Source organism: Archocentrus centrarchus, unplaced genomic scaffold, assembly GCF_007364275.1.
Source record: "Archocentrus centrarchus isolate MPI-CPG fArcCen1 unplaced genomic scaffold, fArcCen1 scaffold_36_ctg1, whole genome shotgun sequence".
NCBI lineage: Eukaryota > Metazoa > Chordata > Actinopteri > Cichliformes > Cichlidae > Archocentrus > Archocentrus centrarchus.
In genome coordinates this window covers 1,853,608-1,870,808 of record NW_022060263.1, presented here as the reverse complement: position 1 = coordinate 1,870,808, position 17,201 = coordinate 1,853,608, and the positions used below count along the sequence as shown (strand labels likewise).

At 41.7% G+C, this 17,201-nt stretch overlaps 1 protein-coding gene across 1 annotated transcript in view; it reads right to left on the bottom strand.

Annotated features, from left to right (window-relative positions):
• Positions 1-17,201, bottom strand: part of ttn.2 (titin, tandem duplicate 2) — a 266,459-nt gene that overhangs the window by 224,529 nt on the left and 24,729 nt on the right. Inside the window, exons 28-35 of the mRNA XM_030724391.1 lie at positions 16,478-16,738; positions 16,019-16,279; positions 15,726-15,870; positions 15,449-15,617; positions 13,545-13,776; positions 11,687-11,971; positions 11,478-11,603; positions 10,329-10,517 (exon numbers count right to left, since the gene is read on the bottom strand). Of these exons, the coding sequence (XP_030580251.1) occupies positions 10,329-10,517; positions 11,478-11,603; positions 11,687-11,971; positions 13,545-13,776; positions 15,449-15,617; positions 15,726-15,870; positions 16,019-16,279; positions 16,478-16,738 (1,668 nt within the window). The remainder of the gene's footprint in view (positions 1-10,328; positions 10,518-11,477; positions 11,604-11,686; positions 11,972-13,544; positions 13,777-15,448; positions 15,618-15,725; positions 15,871-16,018; positions 16,280-16,477; positions 16,739-17,201) is intronic.

Here is a 17,201-nt window from a genome sequence, read left to right as displayed (position 1 = left end):
AACTCTGGTTATTGGTGACTCTGTTTTGAGAAACGTGAAGCTAGAGACACCGGCGACCATAGTCAAATGTCTTCCAGGGGCCAGAGCAGGCAACATTCATGGAAATTTGAAACTGCTGGCTAAGGCTAATCGTAGGTTTGGTAAGATCGTTATTCACGTCGGCAGTAATGACACCCGGTTACGCCAATGGGAGGTCACTAAAATTAATATTGACTCGGTGTGTAATTTTGCAAAAACGATGTCAGACTCTGTAGTTTTCTCTGGGCCCCTCCCCAATCAGACCAGGAGCCACATGTTTAGCCGCATGTTCTCCTTGAATCGCTGGCTGTCTGAGTGGTGTCCAAAAAACGACGTGGGCTTCATAGATAATTGGCAAAGTTTCTGGGGAAAACCTGGTCTTGTTAGGAGAGACGGCATCCATCCCACTTTGGATGGAGCAGCTCTCATTTCTAGAAATCTGGCCAAATTTATTAACCCTCCTAAAAACTGACTACCCAGGGTTGAGACCAGGAAGCAGAGCTGCAGTCTTACACGCCTCTCTGCAGCTTCTCTCCTCCTGCCATCCCCCAAAAACCCCATCCCCATAGAGTCGGTGCCTGCTCCCAGACCACCAAAAACCAAAGCTAAAATCAGCAAAAAGCTATTTAAGCATAAAAATTCAAAAACAATAAATAATACAGCTTCATCAACTGCACCAAAGAATAAAACAATTAAATGTGGATTGTTAAACATTAGGTCTCTCTCTTCCAAGTCCCTATTAGTAAATGATTTAATAATTGATCAACGTATTGATTTATTCTGCCTTACAGAAACCTGGTTACAGCAGGATGAATATGTTAGTTTAAATGAATCAACACCCCCGAGTCACAGTAACTGTCAGAATGCTCGAAGCACAGGTCGAGGAGGAGGATTAGCTGCAATCTTCAATTCCAGCTTATTAATTAATCAGAGACCCAGACAAAGTTTTCATTCTTTTGAAAGCCTGACTCTTAGTCTTGTCCATCCTAATTGGGAAAATCAAAAACCTGTTTTATTTGTTATTATCTATCGTCCACCTGGTCCCTACTCAGAGTTTCTGTCTGATTTCTCAGACTTTTTATCTGATTTAGTGCTCAGTTCAGATAAAATCATTATAGTGGGTGATTTCAACATCCATGTAGATGCTGAGAATGACAGCCTCAACACTGCATTTAATCTATTGTTAGATTCAATTGGCTTCTCTCAAAATGTAAAGGAGCCCACCCACCACTTTAATCATACTCTGGATCTTGTCCTAACATATGGCATAGAAACTGAAGACTTAACAGTATTCCCTGAAAGCCCCCTCCTGTCTGATCATTTCTTAGTAACATTTACATTTACTTTAATGGATTACACAGCAGTGGGGAATAAGTTTAATTACAGTAGAAGTCTTTCTGAAAGTGCTGTAACTAAGTTTAAGGATCTAATTCCTTCATTGTTATGCTCTTCAGTGCCAACACAGTGCAGAGCAGCTACCTAAACTCTGCTCCCAGTGAGGTTGATTATCTCGTCAATAGTTTTACATCCTCACTGCGTATAACTTTGGATACTGTGGCTCCTCTGAAAAGGAAAGCTTCAAATCAGAAGTGCCTGACTCCGTGGTATAATTCACAAACGCACAGCTTAAAGCAGATAACCCGAAAGCTGGAGAGGGAATGGCGTCTCATTAAATTAGAAGATGCTCATTTAGCCTGGAAAAAGAGTTTGTTGCTCTATAAAAAAGCCCTCCATAAAGCTAGGACATCTTACTATTCATCATTAATTGAAGAAAATAAGAACAACCCCAGGTTTCTTTTCAGCACTGTAGCCAGGCTGACAAAGAGTCAGAGCTCTGTAGAGCCGAGTATTCCTTTCACGTTAACTAGTAGTGACTTCATGGATTTCTTTACAAATAAAATTTTAGACATTCGAGAAAAAATTATTCATAACCATCTCAAAGATTATTCTTCATGTTCGGCTGTTTTCAGCACTGCTGGTATTTGTTTAGACTCTTTTGCTCCAGTTGATCTTTCAGAGTTAACTTCAATAGTTACTTCCTCCAAACCAGCAACATGTTTATTAGATCCCATTCCTACTAGACTGTTCAAAGAAGTCTTTCCAATTATTGATGCTTCAATCTTAAAAATGATCAATCAGTCTTTATTAGTTGGCTATGTACCACAGACCTTCAAGGTGGCTGTAATTAAACCTCTGCTTAAAAAGCCATCACTTGACCCAGCTGTCTTAGCTAATTATAGGCCAATCTCCAACCTTCCTTTTCTCTCAAAGATTCTTGAAAGAGTAGTTGTAAAACAGCTAACTGATCATCTGCAGAGGAACGGTTTATTTGAAGAGTTTCAGTCAGGTTTCAGAATTCATCACAATACAGAAACAGCATTAGTGAAGGTTACAAATGATCTTCTTAGAGCCTCTGACAGTGGACTCATCTCTGTTCTTGTCCTGTTGGACCTCAGTGCAGCTTTTGATACTGTTGACCATAACATTTTATTACAGAGATTAGAGCTTGCTATAGGTATTAAAGGTACTGTACTGCAGTGGTTTGAATCATATTTATCTCATAGACTCCAATTTGTTCATGTAAATGGGGAGTCTTCTTCAGACAGTAAGGTTAATTATGGAGTTCCACAGGGTTCTGTGCTAGGACCAATTTTATTTACATTATACATGCTTCCCTTAGGCAGTATTATTAGAAAGCACTGCATCAATTTTCATTGTTATGCAGATGATACTCAGCTTTACCTATCAATGAAGCCAGATGACACACATCAATTAGTTAAACTGCAGGAATGTCTTAAAGATATTAAGGCCTGGATGACCTCTAATTTCCTGCTTCTAAATTCAGATCAAACTGAAATTCTTGTTCTCGGCCCCACAAATCTTAGAAACATGGTGTCTAACCAGATACTTACTCTGGATGGCATTACTTTGGCCTCCAGTAACACTGTGAGAAATCTTGGAGTCATTTTTGACCAGGATATGTCCTTCAATGCACATATTAAACAAATATGTAGGACCGCTTTTTTGCATTTGCGCAATATTTCTAAAATTAGAAACATCCTTTCTCAGAGTGATGCTGAAAAGCTCATTCATGCATTTATTACTTCTAGGCTGGATTATTGTAATTCATTATTATCAGGCTGTCCTAAAAGCTTTCTGAAAAGCCTTCAGCTGATCCAAAATGCTGCAGCTAGAGTACTGACAGGGACTAGAAAGAGAGAGCATATTTCTCCCATATTGGCTTCTCTTCATTGGCTCCCTGTTAAATCTAGAATAGAATTCAAAATTCTTCTCCTCACATACAAGGTCTTAAATAATCAGGCACCATCTTATCTCAAAGACCTCATAGTACCATATCACCCCAACAGAGCACTTCGCTCTCAGACTGCTGGCTTACTTGTGGTTCCTAGGATACTTAAGAGTAGAATGGGAGGCAGAGCCTTCAGCTTTCAGGCGCCTCTTCTGTGGAACCAGCTCCCAGCTTGGATTCAGGAGACAGACACCCTCTCTATTTTTAAGATTAGGCTTAAAACTTTCCTTTATGATAAAGCTTATAGTTAGGGCTGGATCAGGTGACCCTGAACCATCCCTTAGTTATGCTGCTATAGGCCTAGTCTGCTGGGGGGTTCACATAATGCACTGTTTCTCATTCACCTTATTTACTTTGTTTATACTCCACTCTGCATTTAATCATTAATTGATATTAATCTCTGGCTCTCTTCCACAGCATGTCTTTCTCTCCCCTCAGCCCAACCGGTCGCGGCAGATGACTGCCCCTCCCTGAGCCTGGTTCTGCTGGAGGTTTCTTCCTGTTAAAGGGAGTTTTTCCTTTCCACTGTCGCCAAGTGCTGCTCATAGGGGGTCGTTTTGACTGTTGGGTTTTCTCTGTATTATTGTAGGGTCTTTACCCACAATACAAAGCGCCTTGAGGCGACAGTTTGTTGTGATTTGGCGCTATATAAATAAAATTGAATTGAATTGAATTGAACTGAGAGTTTGTCAACCAAGAAAGAAGACCCTACTCCAAAACAGACACCTCTGGGACTGATTTGCTGTCAGTGGCACTAGTACACTGCACAAAGTGGATGAAATAATTAGGGGTGGGGCTCGATTAAAAAAATTAATCGAATTAATTACAAGCTTTGTAATTAATTAATCGAAATTAATCGCATTTTAATCGCATTTCAATATTTGACATGAGAAATATTTAAGTTTAGTTGATGAATGAATCAATATACATAAGCTTAAACTTCAAAATGTTGTTTATTTTCCCACCAGTCTACTACACAGACCAATGAAGGGTGGAAGTGCTCCTGTGATAAGCAAACTCCTGAAATTAAAGTTAAGTATCATAACTGGATAGTTTCATTCAACATTAATGTCTCACTTGTTATTGTTGGAAATTAATCATTCGCTCAGCTGTATTCCTTGATGTTGAAATGTGTTATGCTTGTTTTAATAGCTTATTTTGAATAAAAGAATTAAAATTAAACCACAAAAAGGAGAAAAAGTTCGTTCTCCGTTTAACAGCTGCTTTTACACAGCTGTGCTTCGCACTCACGGTTGCTAGGCGACATGAGCTACGCAGAGGTGACGGCAGCTGATATGAAGGCTAGCCGCTCACTTCCGGCCTTTGTGGTGTTCGTGGGCTACGAAAGACGTGGGCCGGGTCCTTCGCAGGATTCGGCCCCTAATTTGGACATTGTGCGTCGATATAATCTGTATGCCGGGAACTCGTGCACTGAGAAACGTTCCACGGTGCAAAGTGCGTTAAAATGCGTTAAAATTTTTAACGCGTTAATTTCCCCGTAATTAATTAATCGAAATTAACGCGTTAAAGTCCCAGCCCTAGAAATAATGAAACCAATCAGTTTTCTTTTTTTTTTTAACTCTACAAATTCTGCCAAGAAGCTCAGTCAAATATCTTTACAGAATAATGCCAGAAGCTTGCTGATGGCTACCACAAGCATCTAATCGAGGTGCAACTTCCTAAAGGACATTAAATCAAATATTAGAGGTGTGTATGTACACTTTTGACCATGTGTGGATTAGACAAAATAAGAAACAAGTACAAACTTGTGCTTCCAGTTCTTTTTTCTCAAAGTAATTAAAGATGTATGCTGTAAAATCCTTCCACCCAGGAAGAAGAAGAGTTCAAAGAAAAGTCCTAAATTGCCATGACATTCATGCCCATGATGAGCGTATGTAAACTTCTTACCTCTTTTTAGGAAAAAAAAAACAAAAAAAAAGCTTTTTTCGGACATGTCAGAGTGATTATGTTCTCCGTCCCGTTGCCAAGACTCTGGAGAACAATGTGCAAAAGTAAAAATGAAAACACTCTTCTTAAACAAATAGAAGTTTAAAGGCTCATTCTTAATTTTAATATATCCTCTTAATAAAAAGAAATTACTGAATCAGTTTCAGCTTAAATGGATTTTGACCTTCACATTGAGTTTTATATAAGTTTTGGAATAAAAAAAAACACAATATCTGAGGTTACAAAGAGTTTGTGCTGTTTATGTTCCAACGTGGCCTCAGTATTATAGTTAGCTGCATTGTGACACTCTTCAATTGCTTGGAATCCATCAGTCTGAAAGTTGGTTATTAGCTTATTGGTAAATAAACTATTCCTTTACATCACTAACTTCTGACAGGTTTGTGTCTTCACAATTTTACTTCTAAATGATTTTAAAAAAATGATAACCTCAATTTCCTCAGCTGACGGGCTTTTGTTTTTTTTTGTTTTTTTTTTACAAATACACAAATAAGGTAAATAGATTTTGTGGCAAAGCAAAACACATCTGTAGGAACAACGTGAAAGAAAAGTACACAAATGCCAAATGAATCTGACAAAGTGGTTTAGTTCTCTTTCAAACCTCTCTCAGTATCTCACTATGGGGAGCACCTTCTGCCATGACCAATTATGGACATTCCACTACCACCATGTCTGTCTGAGTTCAGTAAGTTTAAAGACACAGTGTCCCCTGATCCCCTTTATAGTAGCCCCTGGCTCCATACCAGGCATTCTCACTTTATTCTTCATCAAGCTCAGTGGTCCTGGACTGGGATTATCCCTTTAGCACAGGATCCTCTCAGCCACTGGCAGCAGCAAGGTCAGGGACGTTGAGTTTTACCAGGTGCGTCAAAACAGTCCTGAACCCCTTGCAGGAAGCAGGGCTCAGAGTGTTCTCATATTTGGATGATTTTCTAATATGCGCTTCCCGCAGAGAGGAAGAGGAGAAAAACACCCAGGCGTTGTTATGTAGCCTGTCTGGCTTGGGTTTCAGCATCAGTTGGACCAAGAGTGCCCTGTCTCCCATTCAGAATGTAGACCTTGAAATAAACTGTTTCTTTTCAGGCTTTTTTGTTGATATGTTGCATGGAGATATTTCCCCATTTCTCTGTTTTGCAAGAGACAGATGGTATTATTATTATCTGGAGCAACAAGAACATGTGTCACTACGCGTGACACATGTTCCTGGTGTATTAAACATTTGCTCTCCAGAAGGAATCTACTCTACAGGGAGTAGAAACTCAATCCCAGAGTAGTTCACCAGATGTGGGACAGATTTGGTCAGGCGCCCATAGATCTGGTCACATTGCATGAAAATGTGTAATGTCCTCTGTTCTTTTCTCTAATAAACGAGTGTGAGCCATTAGGTGAGAATGCACTAGCTCACTCATGACCAAACATGTTGCTATACCCCCTCCAGCACCCCCCATCCTCACACCATTGGTACAGAACAGAGTGAGGGATATCAGCTCCATGAGCTATGGCCTCTGCCTTTGCATAGAGACTTGGGGTCACAGGCACATGGGTATGCATCCAGAGTGATTGGTTGGCTAAACCTGGCATGTGAATGGCTGAATTTAAATGAGCTGGGACTCCTGAGGGTGATTGAGATGATTCAAAGTGCAAGAGCACAGTCCACACATTCACTTTATGATGGGAAATACTGTGTACTTCAGAGATAGTGTGCAGCTAGAAACTTAATTCCTCATCAGTGCTCTGTTCCAGATGCTTCCTTTAGGATTTGCTTGACAAGGGAAAAGCATTTTCCACTATTAAAGTGTATTCAGCCTGTCATGTTGATTTGGTAACTCAACAGCTGGTCCGCATTTTCTGATAAGTGGGTTTATGGAAGAGGGACCTTAGGCTGAGGCCTACTTAAAGCTTGTTGTTCCCTTCTGGGATTTACCCACGGGTTTAAAGACACTCGCAGGGCTGCCTTTGGAGCATTTAGAGTGTGTTGACTTAAAGCACATTTGCTCTAAAGTGTTGCTATTGCTTGCTTTAGCACCAGCAATAAGGCTCAGTGAGTTACATACCTTATCTATCCACACTTCCTGTCTGCAGTTTCCCCCCAACTAGTGAGGTGGTTCTGCACCCTAACTTTTGTGCCCAAGATTAGGGAGTCTACCGATAGCTGCCCCACACTGGAGCTATTAGCGTTTCACAGCCCACTATTTGCTGATTAGATCAAGAGGTGGCTTAATTCACTTTTCCTGTGTAAGCATTATGTTTTTATTTAGACAGGACAATAGGGTTTAGCAAAACCCTTTCACAGAGGGGAGCCCATGTCCCTTAAGTAGCTGTCACACTAGGTGATGGAGGCTACTGGGTGATGGCATGTGAGTGCCAGGAACTGCAGCCTCCTGTGCACCCGTGTACACGTTCCCTCTAAAGAATGGCTACTTCATGGGTCATTTTAAAAGTTGTTTCTGTGGGGGACATCTGTGTGGCTGCTAGTTGGGCATCCCTACACAGATTTGTTAGGGTTGACTGACACATTCAGTCCTCAGTGTGGGCCCTTAGCTCTATGCTTACATTGGAGGAGGGTGTGACATGTTGACCTGCCTGGGCTGAGGTGTTATCAGCTTCGGGGGATGCAATCTGGGAGTGGACTATATCTCACACAGTGAGATAACAAGTGAGGTTTGAAAGAAAACGTTACCGATTACCAGGTTAACCACAGTTCTCTGAAAAACATGTGAGGTATCTCACTGCACTGGCCTACTTGCATGGGCACGTGGAAGAAATACATTGAGAATGCCTGGTGTGGGACCAGGGGCTATTGTAAAGAGGGTTAGTGGTCCCCATATCTTTGAAGTTATTGGTCTGTCTTACACAGATGTGGAGGTAGAGGAGCTTCGGTGTTTGGTGACACCAGAAGGTGCTTCCCCTAGAGAGATACATCACTTGGTTTTTACAGAGTCAGTGTTTCCCTGGTCACCAAAAGTTTCTTGGACGATGTAGTTAACAGAGATTAAATGTAAGTTTCATGCATTTCTAAGTTTTCTGGTGTGGGAGAAGAGAGGAGGATGAGGGTGGAAAGGATGTTCCTGTGGGGAATAATGACAAAGGTGGAGTGTGGAGGAAAGGTGAGAATCCCAGGATTCAAACAAACCGGTGCATTAGTACAATTTGTGACTGTGGTACTGTGATGTTAGTCAGATGTGGAGGAAGGCTGAGGGATGTCCCGATCATGTTTTTGGTTTGTCTGTCTCAATATATAAATAACAATTACATAAATGAATCAACATTAGCATTCTACATTTCTGCACTAAAGTATCTATAAAGCTCAGGCTTTGTATATACATGTTCTCCAAATATCTACACTGTCAGCTTTTAGGAAATCTATAATTTAATTTAATTATTCAGAATTTAGTTTTTTTACTTGAAAAAACACCCTTTCACTTTTTATTGCAGGTTTTATTTTCTGGATTTTTTTTGTTTGTTTTTAACAGTACAAACATCCTGTTTTTTGTTTTTTTTTTTTGTTTCGTTTTGTTTCAGTCCTTCAGCTGCTACAGCTGCAATGCACTCATCAAGCGCAATAAAAAAAAAAAACTCAAGTCTCTCTGTAGCTGGCTGGAAGGATCTTCATGTTCTGTATCTTGAGTTATTAGTGAGTTACTAATTTCTGTGGCTTCCTGTCTTAAGGCTTTTCCATGAGACATTTCTAGTTGAAGAAGAGTTTAAAAGGTAACTAAATCCTGACAGTGATATTGCACATCAGTTTGGGACATCCTCTCAAGTGTCTTGTGGGAAGAAACCAAGAATCTGGCTGCAACCATAGCATCCATGGGTTACCTTCTTCTTCGGTTATGGTGAGTGTGGCCGAGCATATGGCCTCTCCAGCATTACTGGCAGCCCTGCAGGTGTACTGGCCTGCATGCTCACAGAAAGCATCCACTATGATGAGAGTGGCAGTGTTTGTCACCTCATCAAAATGATACACAACATTCTTGGTAGGCTGAACCGGCTGTTGGTTGTGGAACCAGCTTATCTCTGGCTTTGGCGTGCCAAATACACATGCATAAAAACGGGCCACCTCCCCATGTGGCACGGTACAGCTTGTGATTGGTTGGATGAAAACTGGCTTTTGGCAAATAGAAGGTTTCTTTAGATGAGTGATGTTGGTGGGGACATGCCAATCAGGCTGAGAAGATCTGTCCAGGGTTTGCATTTGCCCTGAAATGAAGCATGTTCATTGGCTTAATGTACTTTGTTCTATTTACATCCCAGTCAGCACCTTTTCAGTGATTTGTCTGGAGCTGGTGGGAAATACTTAAATCTGAATATTAATTTTGCTGATAACAAACTTCTCTCATTGTAAACATGACACATCAGACATTTGTTAAAGTCCTTAAAATTATGTTTGATGACAATTTGCCTCTAGTCATGTAAATAATGACTGCATTCAGGAGTAATGGTAATGTGGTAATGTGGCATTCTGGGTCTATCATCAAATGGCATCATGAGAGCCAAAGGAAGGGAATTTCTTCCATTCTTTCATAGCCTGACTGAAAACATATAAACTATGAAGAGGCTCAAAACCAAAAATATTTGGAGCAGAACAAATGGTCACTATCATGGCTGTGCTTCTCCATCTTGGAACTGCAGTACACACTGAAGTTAAACCAAAGCTCATTGGGAACTCACAGGGTCACATTCCAATAAAGGAAACAAGGATAAAGAACTTTGACTGCAGGTCCAGAACAACAAAATAGGCACCAAATGAAGGTCAACACAATGATATTTCTTGTTTGTGTTTTGTTGCCAAGGTCCCTGATCCACACCATTTCCCTTTTTCACTAAACTGCTCTCTAATTGGAAGAATTTATTCTGCTTTTTTCCTTTATTTGGTCACCTATCAATACATACCTATACCAACACCTGCAACTATAAAACACATCACAATGGGAGTCATTTTACACAGTTAATACTAGAAACTGATACTGCTATTAGCTTCTGTTATTGACACTTTTCAGGCTTAGAAGCAGTCTCTTTGTGGCAATAAACTCACCATCCAGTGTAAGAGTAGCAGAGCAGGATACCGTCCCTCCACTGTTTGAGGCCATGCAGGTGTACTCGCCCTCATCCTCTGGATAAACCCTGGAGATCTCCAGCTGACAGCTGTCATCAAACTGAGAGATCCTGAAGAATTCTGACTGTTTTATTTCCTGTTCCTTGTGGAACCAGCTGATCTTCACATCTGGATGGAGGACAAAGGAAAAAGGAAGACTTGTGATGACGTACTGCAGTAAATTTGCAATGTTCATCAACAGCAAGACTAAACAAGACAAAAGGTAGTTAATTATTTATGTGCCATAATCCAGTTTCATTAATGTTCACTGTCATCAGCAAAAGACCAAAGGACATCCTACTAATACCAAAACCTATGCGTAGGTCACTCATCTGCTTCCTTTCCTGAGTGTTTAGGCTGCTAGTCCATTCTTTACATCACTTCCACCTTCCCACACTAATGCTGACATTACTGTAGTCCAGTCATTTTCCTGCACACCTTCTGCGAGCTAATCAGCCTCTGTTCTGTGTGCTTTAAGATCCAGTGTTCTTCTGTCATTCTGCCTTTCAAGCTCTCACTCATATGACCCATCTCTTCTCCAGTTCCACCTGGCCAGGCAGAGATCCTCATCCAAGTCTCCACCTGCTTCATCTCTGCATCCACCAGTGTCTAGACTCCAGGAGGTCTTGTCCTAATTCTTTATCACTGCTGGGACTCCATTCTGCTATAATGGTTCACTGGAGTGTGATCATCAAATAACTTATTAATCAGTTCTGTATCTCAATAAATCACGTTCAAGTCTTCCAAATGATCTATCCTTATTAAAATGCTTTTAATATAACCTAAAGTGTTATTGATCAAGGTGAATTCTGGAGTTTTTGCTTTTTCCCCTTTCAGTAACTTACAGTAGTCAAATACTAGTAGTAATACTACTGACATGGTATTACTAGTTTTCACCTGGTCAAAACTATGGCCTTAGGTCCATTCCATTTGAAATTCCATTCACAGAAAATGGCTGCACATTTGAATGGAGCTTTAGCTGAAAATTCCCTGCAGCCTCATGACCAGAAAGACGTTTATACTGAAACAAAGTGACGTTATAAAAGTATTAATTACAGATCACTCCATGAATTTTTTAAATTTTTTTACCATCTCCACGGACTCTGCACTGGAAGCAAGCGGGTTCTCCCTCGTGAGCTGAAGTGCTGGTAATGGGTGAGATGACAACAGGTGGAGCAACAGTAGCACTGGAGTCTGGAGAAACCACCTCTGACACTGCAACAGAAGGACCTGAATCAGTCTGTGTCCTAAATATGTCTGTACTGTGTTTATAATGCAGGAGTTCCATCCTGTCTTACCTTCAACATTGAGTGTTGCACTGCTTGTGGCAGTGCCGTGCTCGTTCTTGGCCTCAAAGTCATAGACAGCAGCGTCTTCGGGAAAGACCTCGATTAGTAGTAGTGTGTGTTCATTGCCGTCATGCAGGAGCTTGCACTTGAAGCCGGGGGAGAGAGCCTGGGAGTTTTTGTACCAGAAAACCTGCGGCTGGGGAACGCCGCTCACCTGCACTGAGAAGCGAGCAGGTTTTCCAGCCTCCACCGACTGGGGCTCCATGTGGCGGAGGATCTGAGGAGGCTCAGGGACTGAATGAGGCAGAATATGACAATTTAACTAAAAGATACAAGATCGAGATTAAGAAAGATCAAGAAAATGCAAGATCAATAACTATATAATTTGGTACCTCAAATTACGTATTTTAGCATTTTTCAAGGGGATGTCATCACATAGGTCATTAGAGATTTAGCCACAGTTGTGGTCAGACATTTGCATACACTTATAATGGGCATGAACATCATGGTAATTTGGTAATCTTTGATCTGTTCTTTATTCCAGGGTGGAATGATTGTACAGCATACACCTTTAATTACTTAAAAAAAACGAAACAAACAAAAAAAAAACAAGAACTGGGTGTAAAAAGTTTGAATTTATTTTTGATTTTTATATATGTGTATATATATATATATATATATATATATATATATATATATACACTCCTGATCTAGGTGTAGCCAGGTGGTGGAAGGCTTCTTCCTTGGTGGCCTCAGAGTCTCATCTCTGCCCTTTGCAGATGATGTGGGCCTGTTGGCTTCTTCAGGGGGTGGCCTCCAGCTCACAGTGGAACGGTTCGCAGCCGAGTGTGAAGCGGCCGGCATGAGAAGTCTGAGGCCATGGTTCTCGGCCGGAAAAGGGTGGAGTGCTCACTCCAGTTCAGGGACGAGTTCTTGCCCCAAGTGGAGGAGTTCAAGTATCTCGGGGTCTCGTTCATGAGTGACGGGAGAAGGGTGCGGGAGATCGACAGATGGATCGGGGCTGCTTCTGCAGTGATGCAGACACTGCACCGGTCTGTCGTGGTGAAGAGGGAACTTAGTGTCAAAGCGGAGGTCAATCTACGTTCCTACCCTCACCTATGGTCACGAGCTTTGAGTAGTGACCTCGAATACAAGATCTCGAATACAAGCGGCAGAAATTAGTTTCCTTTGAAGGGTGGCTGGCCTCTCCCTTAGAGATAAGTTGAAGAGTGCGGCCATCTGGGAGGGGCTCAGGGTAGAGCCGCTGCTCCTCCACATCGAAAGGAGCCAGTTGAGGTGGCTCGGGCATCTGATTAGGATGCCTCCTGGCCGCCTCTTGGGTGAGGTGTTCCAGGCATGTTCCACCAGGAGGAGGCCCTGTGGTAGACCCAGGACACCCTGGAGAGATTATATCTCTCGGCTGGCCTGGGAATGCCTTGGGGTCCCTCCGGATGAGCTGGAGGAGGTGGCTGGGGAGAGGGAAGCCTGGGCTTCTCTGCTTAGGCTCCTGCCCCTGCGACCTGGCCCCAGATAAGCGGAAGAGAATGGATGGATGGATATATATATATATATATATATATATATATATATATATATATATATATATATATATATATATATAAATCATTAAAAACCCCTAATTACAAAGACATTCATGTGTATGATGAGTGTATGTAAACTTCTGACCACCAATGTGTCTCCTAAATGAGAATGAAAAACTCTGACATCAACATGTTTCCTTAGAGAATTCTAAAGCTTCTGCAGAAGCAAACGAGATTCTTCCACAACCTGTTTTCAAGTATTCAGTCACACTGCATCACACCATTTCATCAGAACGTCTGTGTAATAAATGTCCTACTGGACTTACTGTTGACTCGAAGTTGCATGGTACTCCTGTTTTTTCCAGCGATGAAAGTGTACTCGCCAGCATCACTCCTGTAGGTCTCTGAGATGGTGAGTCGATGCAGCTTCCTGATGGTCACATAGTTAAACCTGTCCTCCACTGAAAACTGGATCTCCACCCCGTTCCTCAGCCAGCGACCCTCGACATCTTCTTCATTCACTTCGAACTCCAATGTTGCACGGTGTTTCTCCAGAACCTACAATAGGAGAGTGTGATATTTACATTTCTATTTCTGCTGAAAACCTCATCAAATACAATCATCAAGCATCAGAATACGACCCTTCAATCTTCATTTCCATTGCACCTTTTGTAAAAGGTGAGTGCAGTGAAATGAGTTGTGGGGGACTGTCAACCAGATAAGTTCAAATGTAAACATTAACACATATTCATTTTTATGGGCAAACAAATAAGTTTAATAAGAAAACCAGGCGCAGTCCATAAAACAGAAATGATGATTAACCTATCCCACTCATCCCCATTCTCCTTTTGAGTAAAAGTCATTCCTTTTACTGAATGCATAGAAAAATACAGTGGATCAAATAACCACTTGATCCCCTGCTGAATCTGTAAGTTGGCACACTTACCAAGATTGATCAGGTAGGAAATGACCTAGACCTTTTTAAAAGGGTATTGACAGGTGCCCCTCATGCCCAGAGCTAGGGGGAGGTGGGAACAACCCTGACGTTGTCATTATGGGTAGTGGGCCTGTTTCACTTCCTTCTTTTCAGGTCCTAATTAAAGCTCCTACCATCTACTCAAGGATGTTGAGCTAGCAGCAAAATGCCAAGAGGCTGGCTGGAAAGCCAGAGTTTACTCTGTGGTGGTTGGGTGTCATGGATTTGAGGGAAGGCCAGCAGTCCAGGTTAGCAGGGGCAAGCCTGTGGAAAGTCTTAAAGGAGCTGGGGGAGGAGGCAGAGAGAGCAAGCTACTGGCAATGGTTGTGGGTAAAAGAGTGTCCCAGTAAAGGTAGCTGCAGGGGGTGGTGAGGAAATGCTCTGTTCCCTTGCCCCCCTGCCTGGAGGCACCAGCTCATGACCCTGCAGCTGACCTAATGAGCTGACAGCTCTTTGGTCTTAACCGTGATGGTGAAGTGTTTGGAATGGAATAAACTGATTGTGTGGACAGGCATGCTTTATACACATAAGTTGAGATCATATCTGGACAGGACTCCTTTTTTTGTTTCTTGAAGACGTGACCTCTAAAAGGCTCCTTCAGCAGGTTCAGAGATCTGGATGTCGTGACCCTAAATGGTAGGATAACTGAAGAAGCCTTTCGGACGAGAGGTGAAACATCTTCAAGAAACAAAAAGGAGTCCCCTCGCAGTTTTTTCAGGCTCCAGAGATACGATGACCTGGATGACTCAGAACCTGCACAGACATGCAGGGGGAAATAATTATTTGATCCCTGCTGCAAGTATATCATTATGAGACTTCCAGGGGTATTTCTGAGTAACAACAAAACAAAAAGTCCTAAATTGAATAAATAAAATAAATACATCTCAGGATGACCCATTTCTTTCCAAGCAAAATCATAACCGTAGCCAACTGAGACCAACTAGTTTCTCCAGCAGACCTATTTATTTTGGTTTCCTGCCCGATCCCTGACTATGTGAAAGGAATGTTTCTGAAGCTGAAACTAACAGGGCAGTCTGCGTTTCAGAAGTTAACTTCATGAGGCTATTTAAATAAGAATAAACAAATAAAATCAATGAGCAGTTGATATTAAAATCCTTTCTTACTATCATATCAACCAGAGTTTTAAATCAAAACATTTTTATTTAACAGCTAATCCTCTTCACAATCTTCAAAGAATGATTTCCTGACAGATACAATCTTTATATTTTTTTGGAAACTTTAAAGCCACCTCACCACTATTTCCCGTTCAGCAGGTTCAGAGATCCGGATGTCGCGACCCTCCACAGTAAGCTGGGCCTTGGAGACGCTTGATCCAGCCACCACTGAATATTCTCCAGCATCAGACATTCGAACCGTCTGGATCATAAGGCGGTGAACATACTTCTCTGCTGTCACGATGTACCTTTGGACACAATGCAGAAGATCTCCAGCTCACATTTAACTTTTACAAGATTTCGTTCTCTAAGTGTAGAACAAGTTATTTTCAGATTGAGCATGCTCAAGCATTAACCTTTCCTCAGACATGTCCAGCTCCTGACCGTCCTTCATCCACATCACCTGGATGTTTGGTTCAGAAACCTCACACTCAAAAACTGCCTTCTTTTTCTCTGTGATCTTTATGTCCTTGATCTTCTTGGTGAATTCGATCACACGAGCTGAAAACAATAACATTTTCTGAAATATTTTGTAGCATTTTTCACAACTCTTACAGCCTTTCTCCTGCACATTTCGATACTGATTTGTAGGTCTCCTTGACCTGCGTAAGAAGCCTGTGCACAGTAAACATGCTCAGCACCAGGTTACCTTCAACGACGAGATTAGCAGAGGTGGCAGCAGAGCCGGCCACAAACTTGTACTCTCCTCCATCTCCAAAGTGGACGTTTCGGATGGTGAGTGAGTGTGTGAGCTGCCGACTGCGGACCTGACATCTGTCCGATGATTTGACCTCCACACCGTTCTTCAGCCATTTGTAGGTGATGCCCTCACAGTTGACGGTGACCTCAAAGGTGATAGTGTCTCTCTCTTGAGCATTTAGGTCTTTTAGCATGGAGGTGATCAGGACAGCTGGAGGGTAAAATTAGATGTTTTATAATTTAGAAATGTGTTTTCTAAACCCCATTCTATTTTTATTACCACAGAGGGCATCATGTGGACATTAGTATCTTTACATGTCAGCCTAAAATCTGGTTCAAAGTTTTGATTTTCCAGTTGCACTCAGATGCAATATTTTCATGCGATGTGACTGGATGCCATAATTCTTACGGTTGACGGTAAGAGTTGCAGACACTCGGTCGTTCCCACAGATGAAGGTGTACTCTGCAGAGTCGTCCCTGCTGGTGTTCATGATCTTCAGCTGATGGAGTTTTCCCTGAACCACAATCCTGAATTTCTCACTCATCTCGATCTCCACACCGTTCTTCAGCCAGGTGGATGGCACATTGAAATGGGAAACTTCACACTCAAATGTGGCCACCTGAGTTTCTGGGACCTCCACACTTTTCATGGGTTTAGTTACCCGCAGAGCTACAGGTGGTAAATCAAGTCACAAGAAATTGAAGAGAAATTGTAATAGAGAGTAATAAAAAATGCACAGATTATATCACAAACTACAAATTTGTTAATATAAGACCCACAAATGACAAACAAAATGAAACATTCTTCTGATCTTTTGATTACCGTCAACTTCATTTACTTTCTTACATAAGCAAACTGAACACTGGAAAATAATCTCTTGGAAATTTTTAGATAAGCTACTACAAATGGGGTGGCTGTAGCTCAGTAGGTAGAGCAGGTCACCTACTGATCGGAAGGTCAGGGGTTCGATTCCTGGCTACTCCAGGCTACATGCCAATGTATCCTTGGGCAAGATACTTAACCCCAAGTTGCTCTCCGACCGTTCCGTCGGAGTGTGAATGTGTGTGGATGTTATATAATTAAAAAGCACTTAGCTTAGTTAACATGGAAGTGCTTGTATGAATGGGTGTGC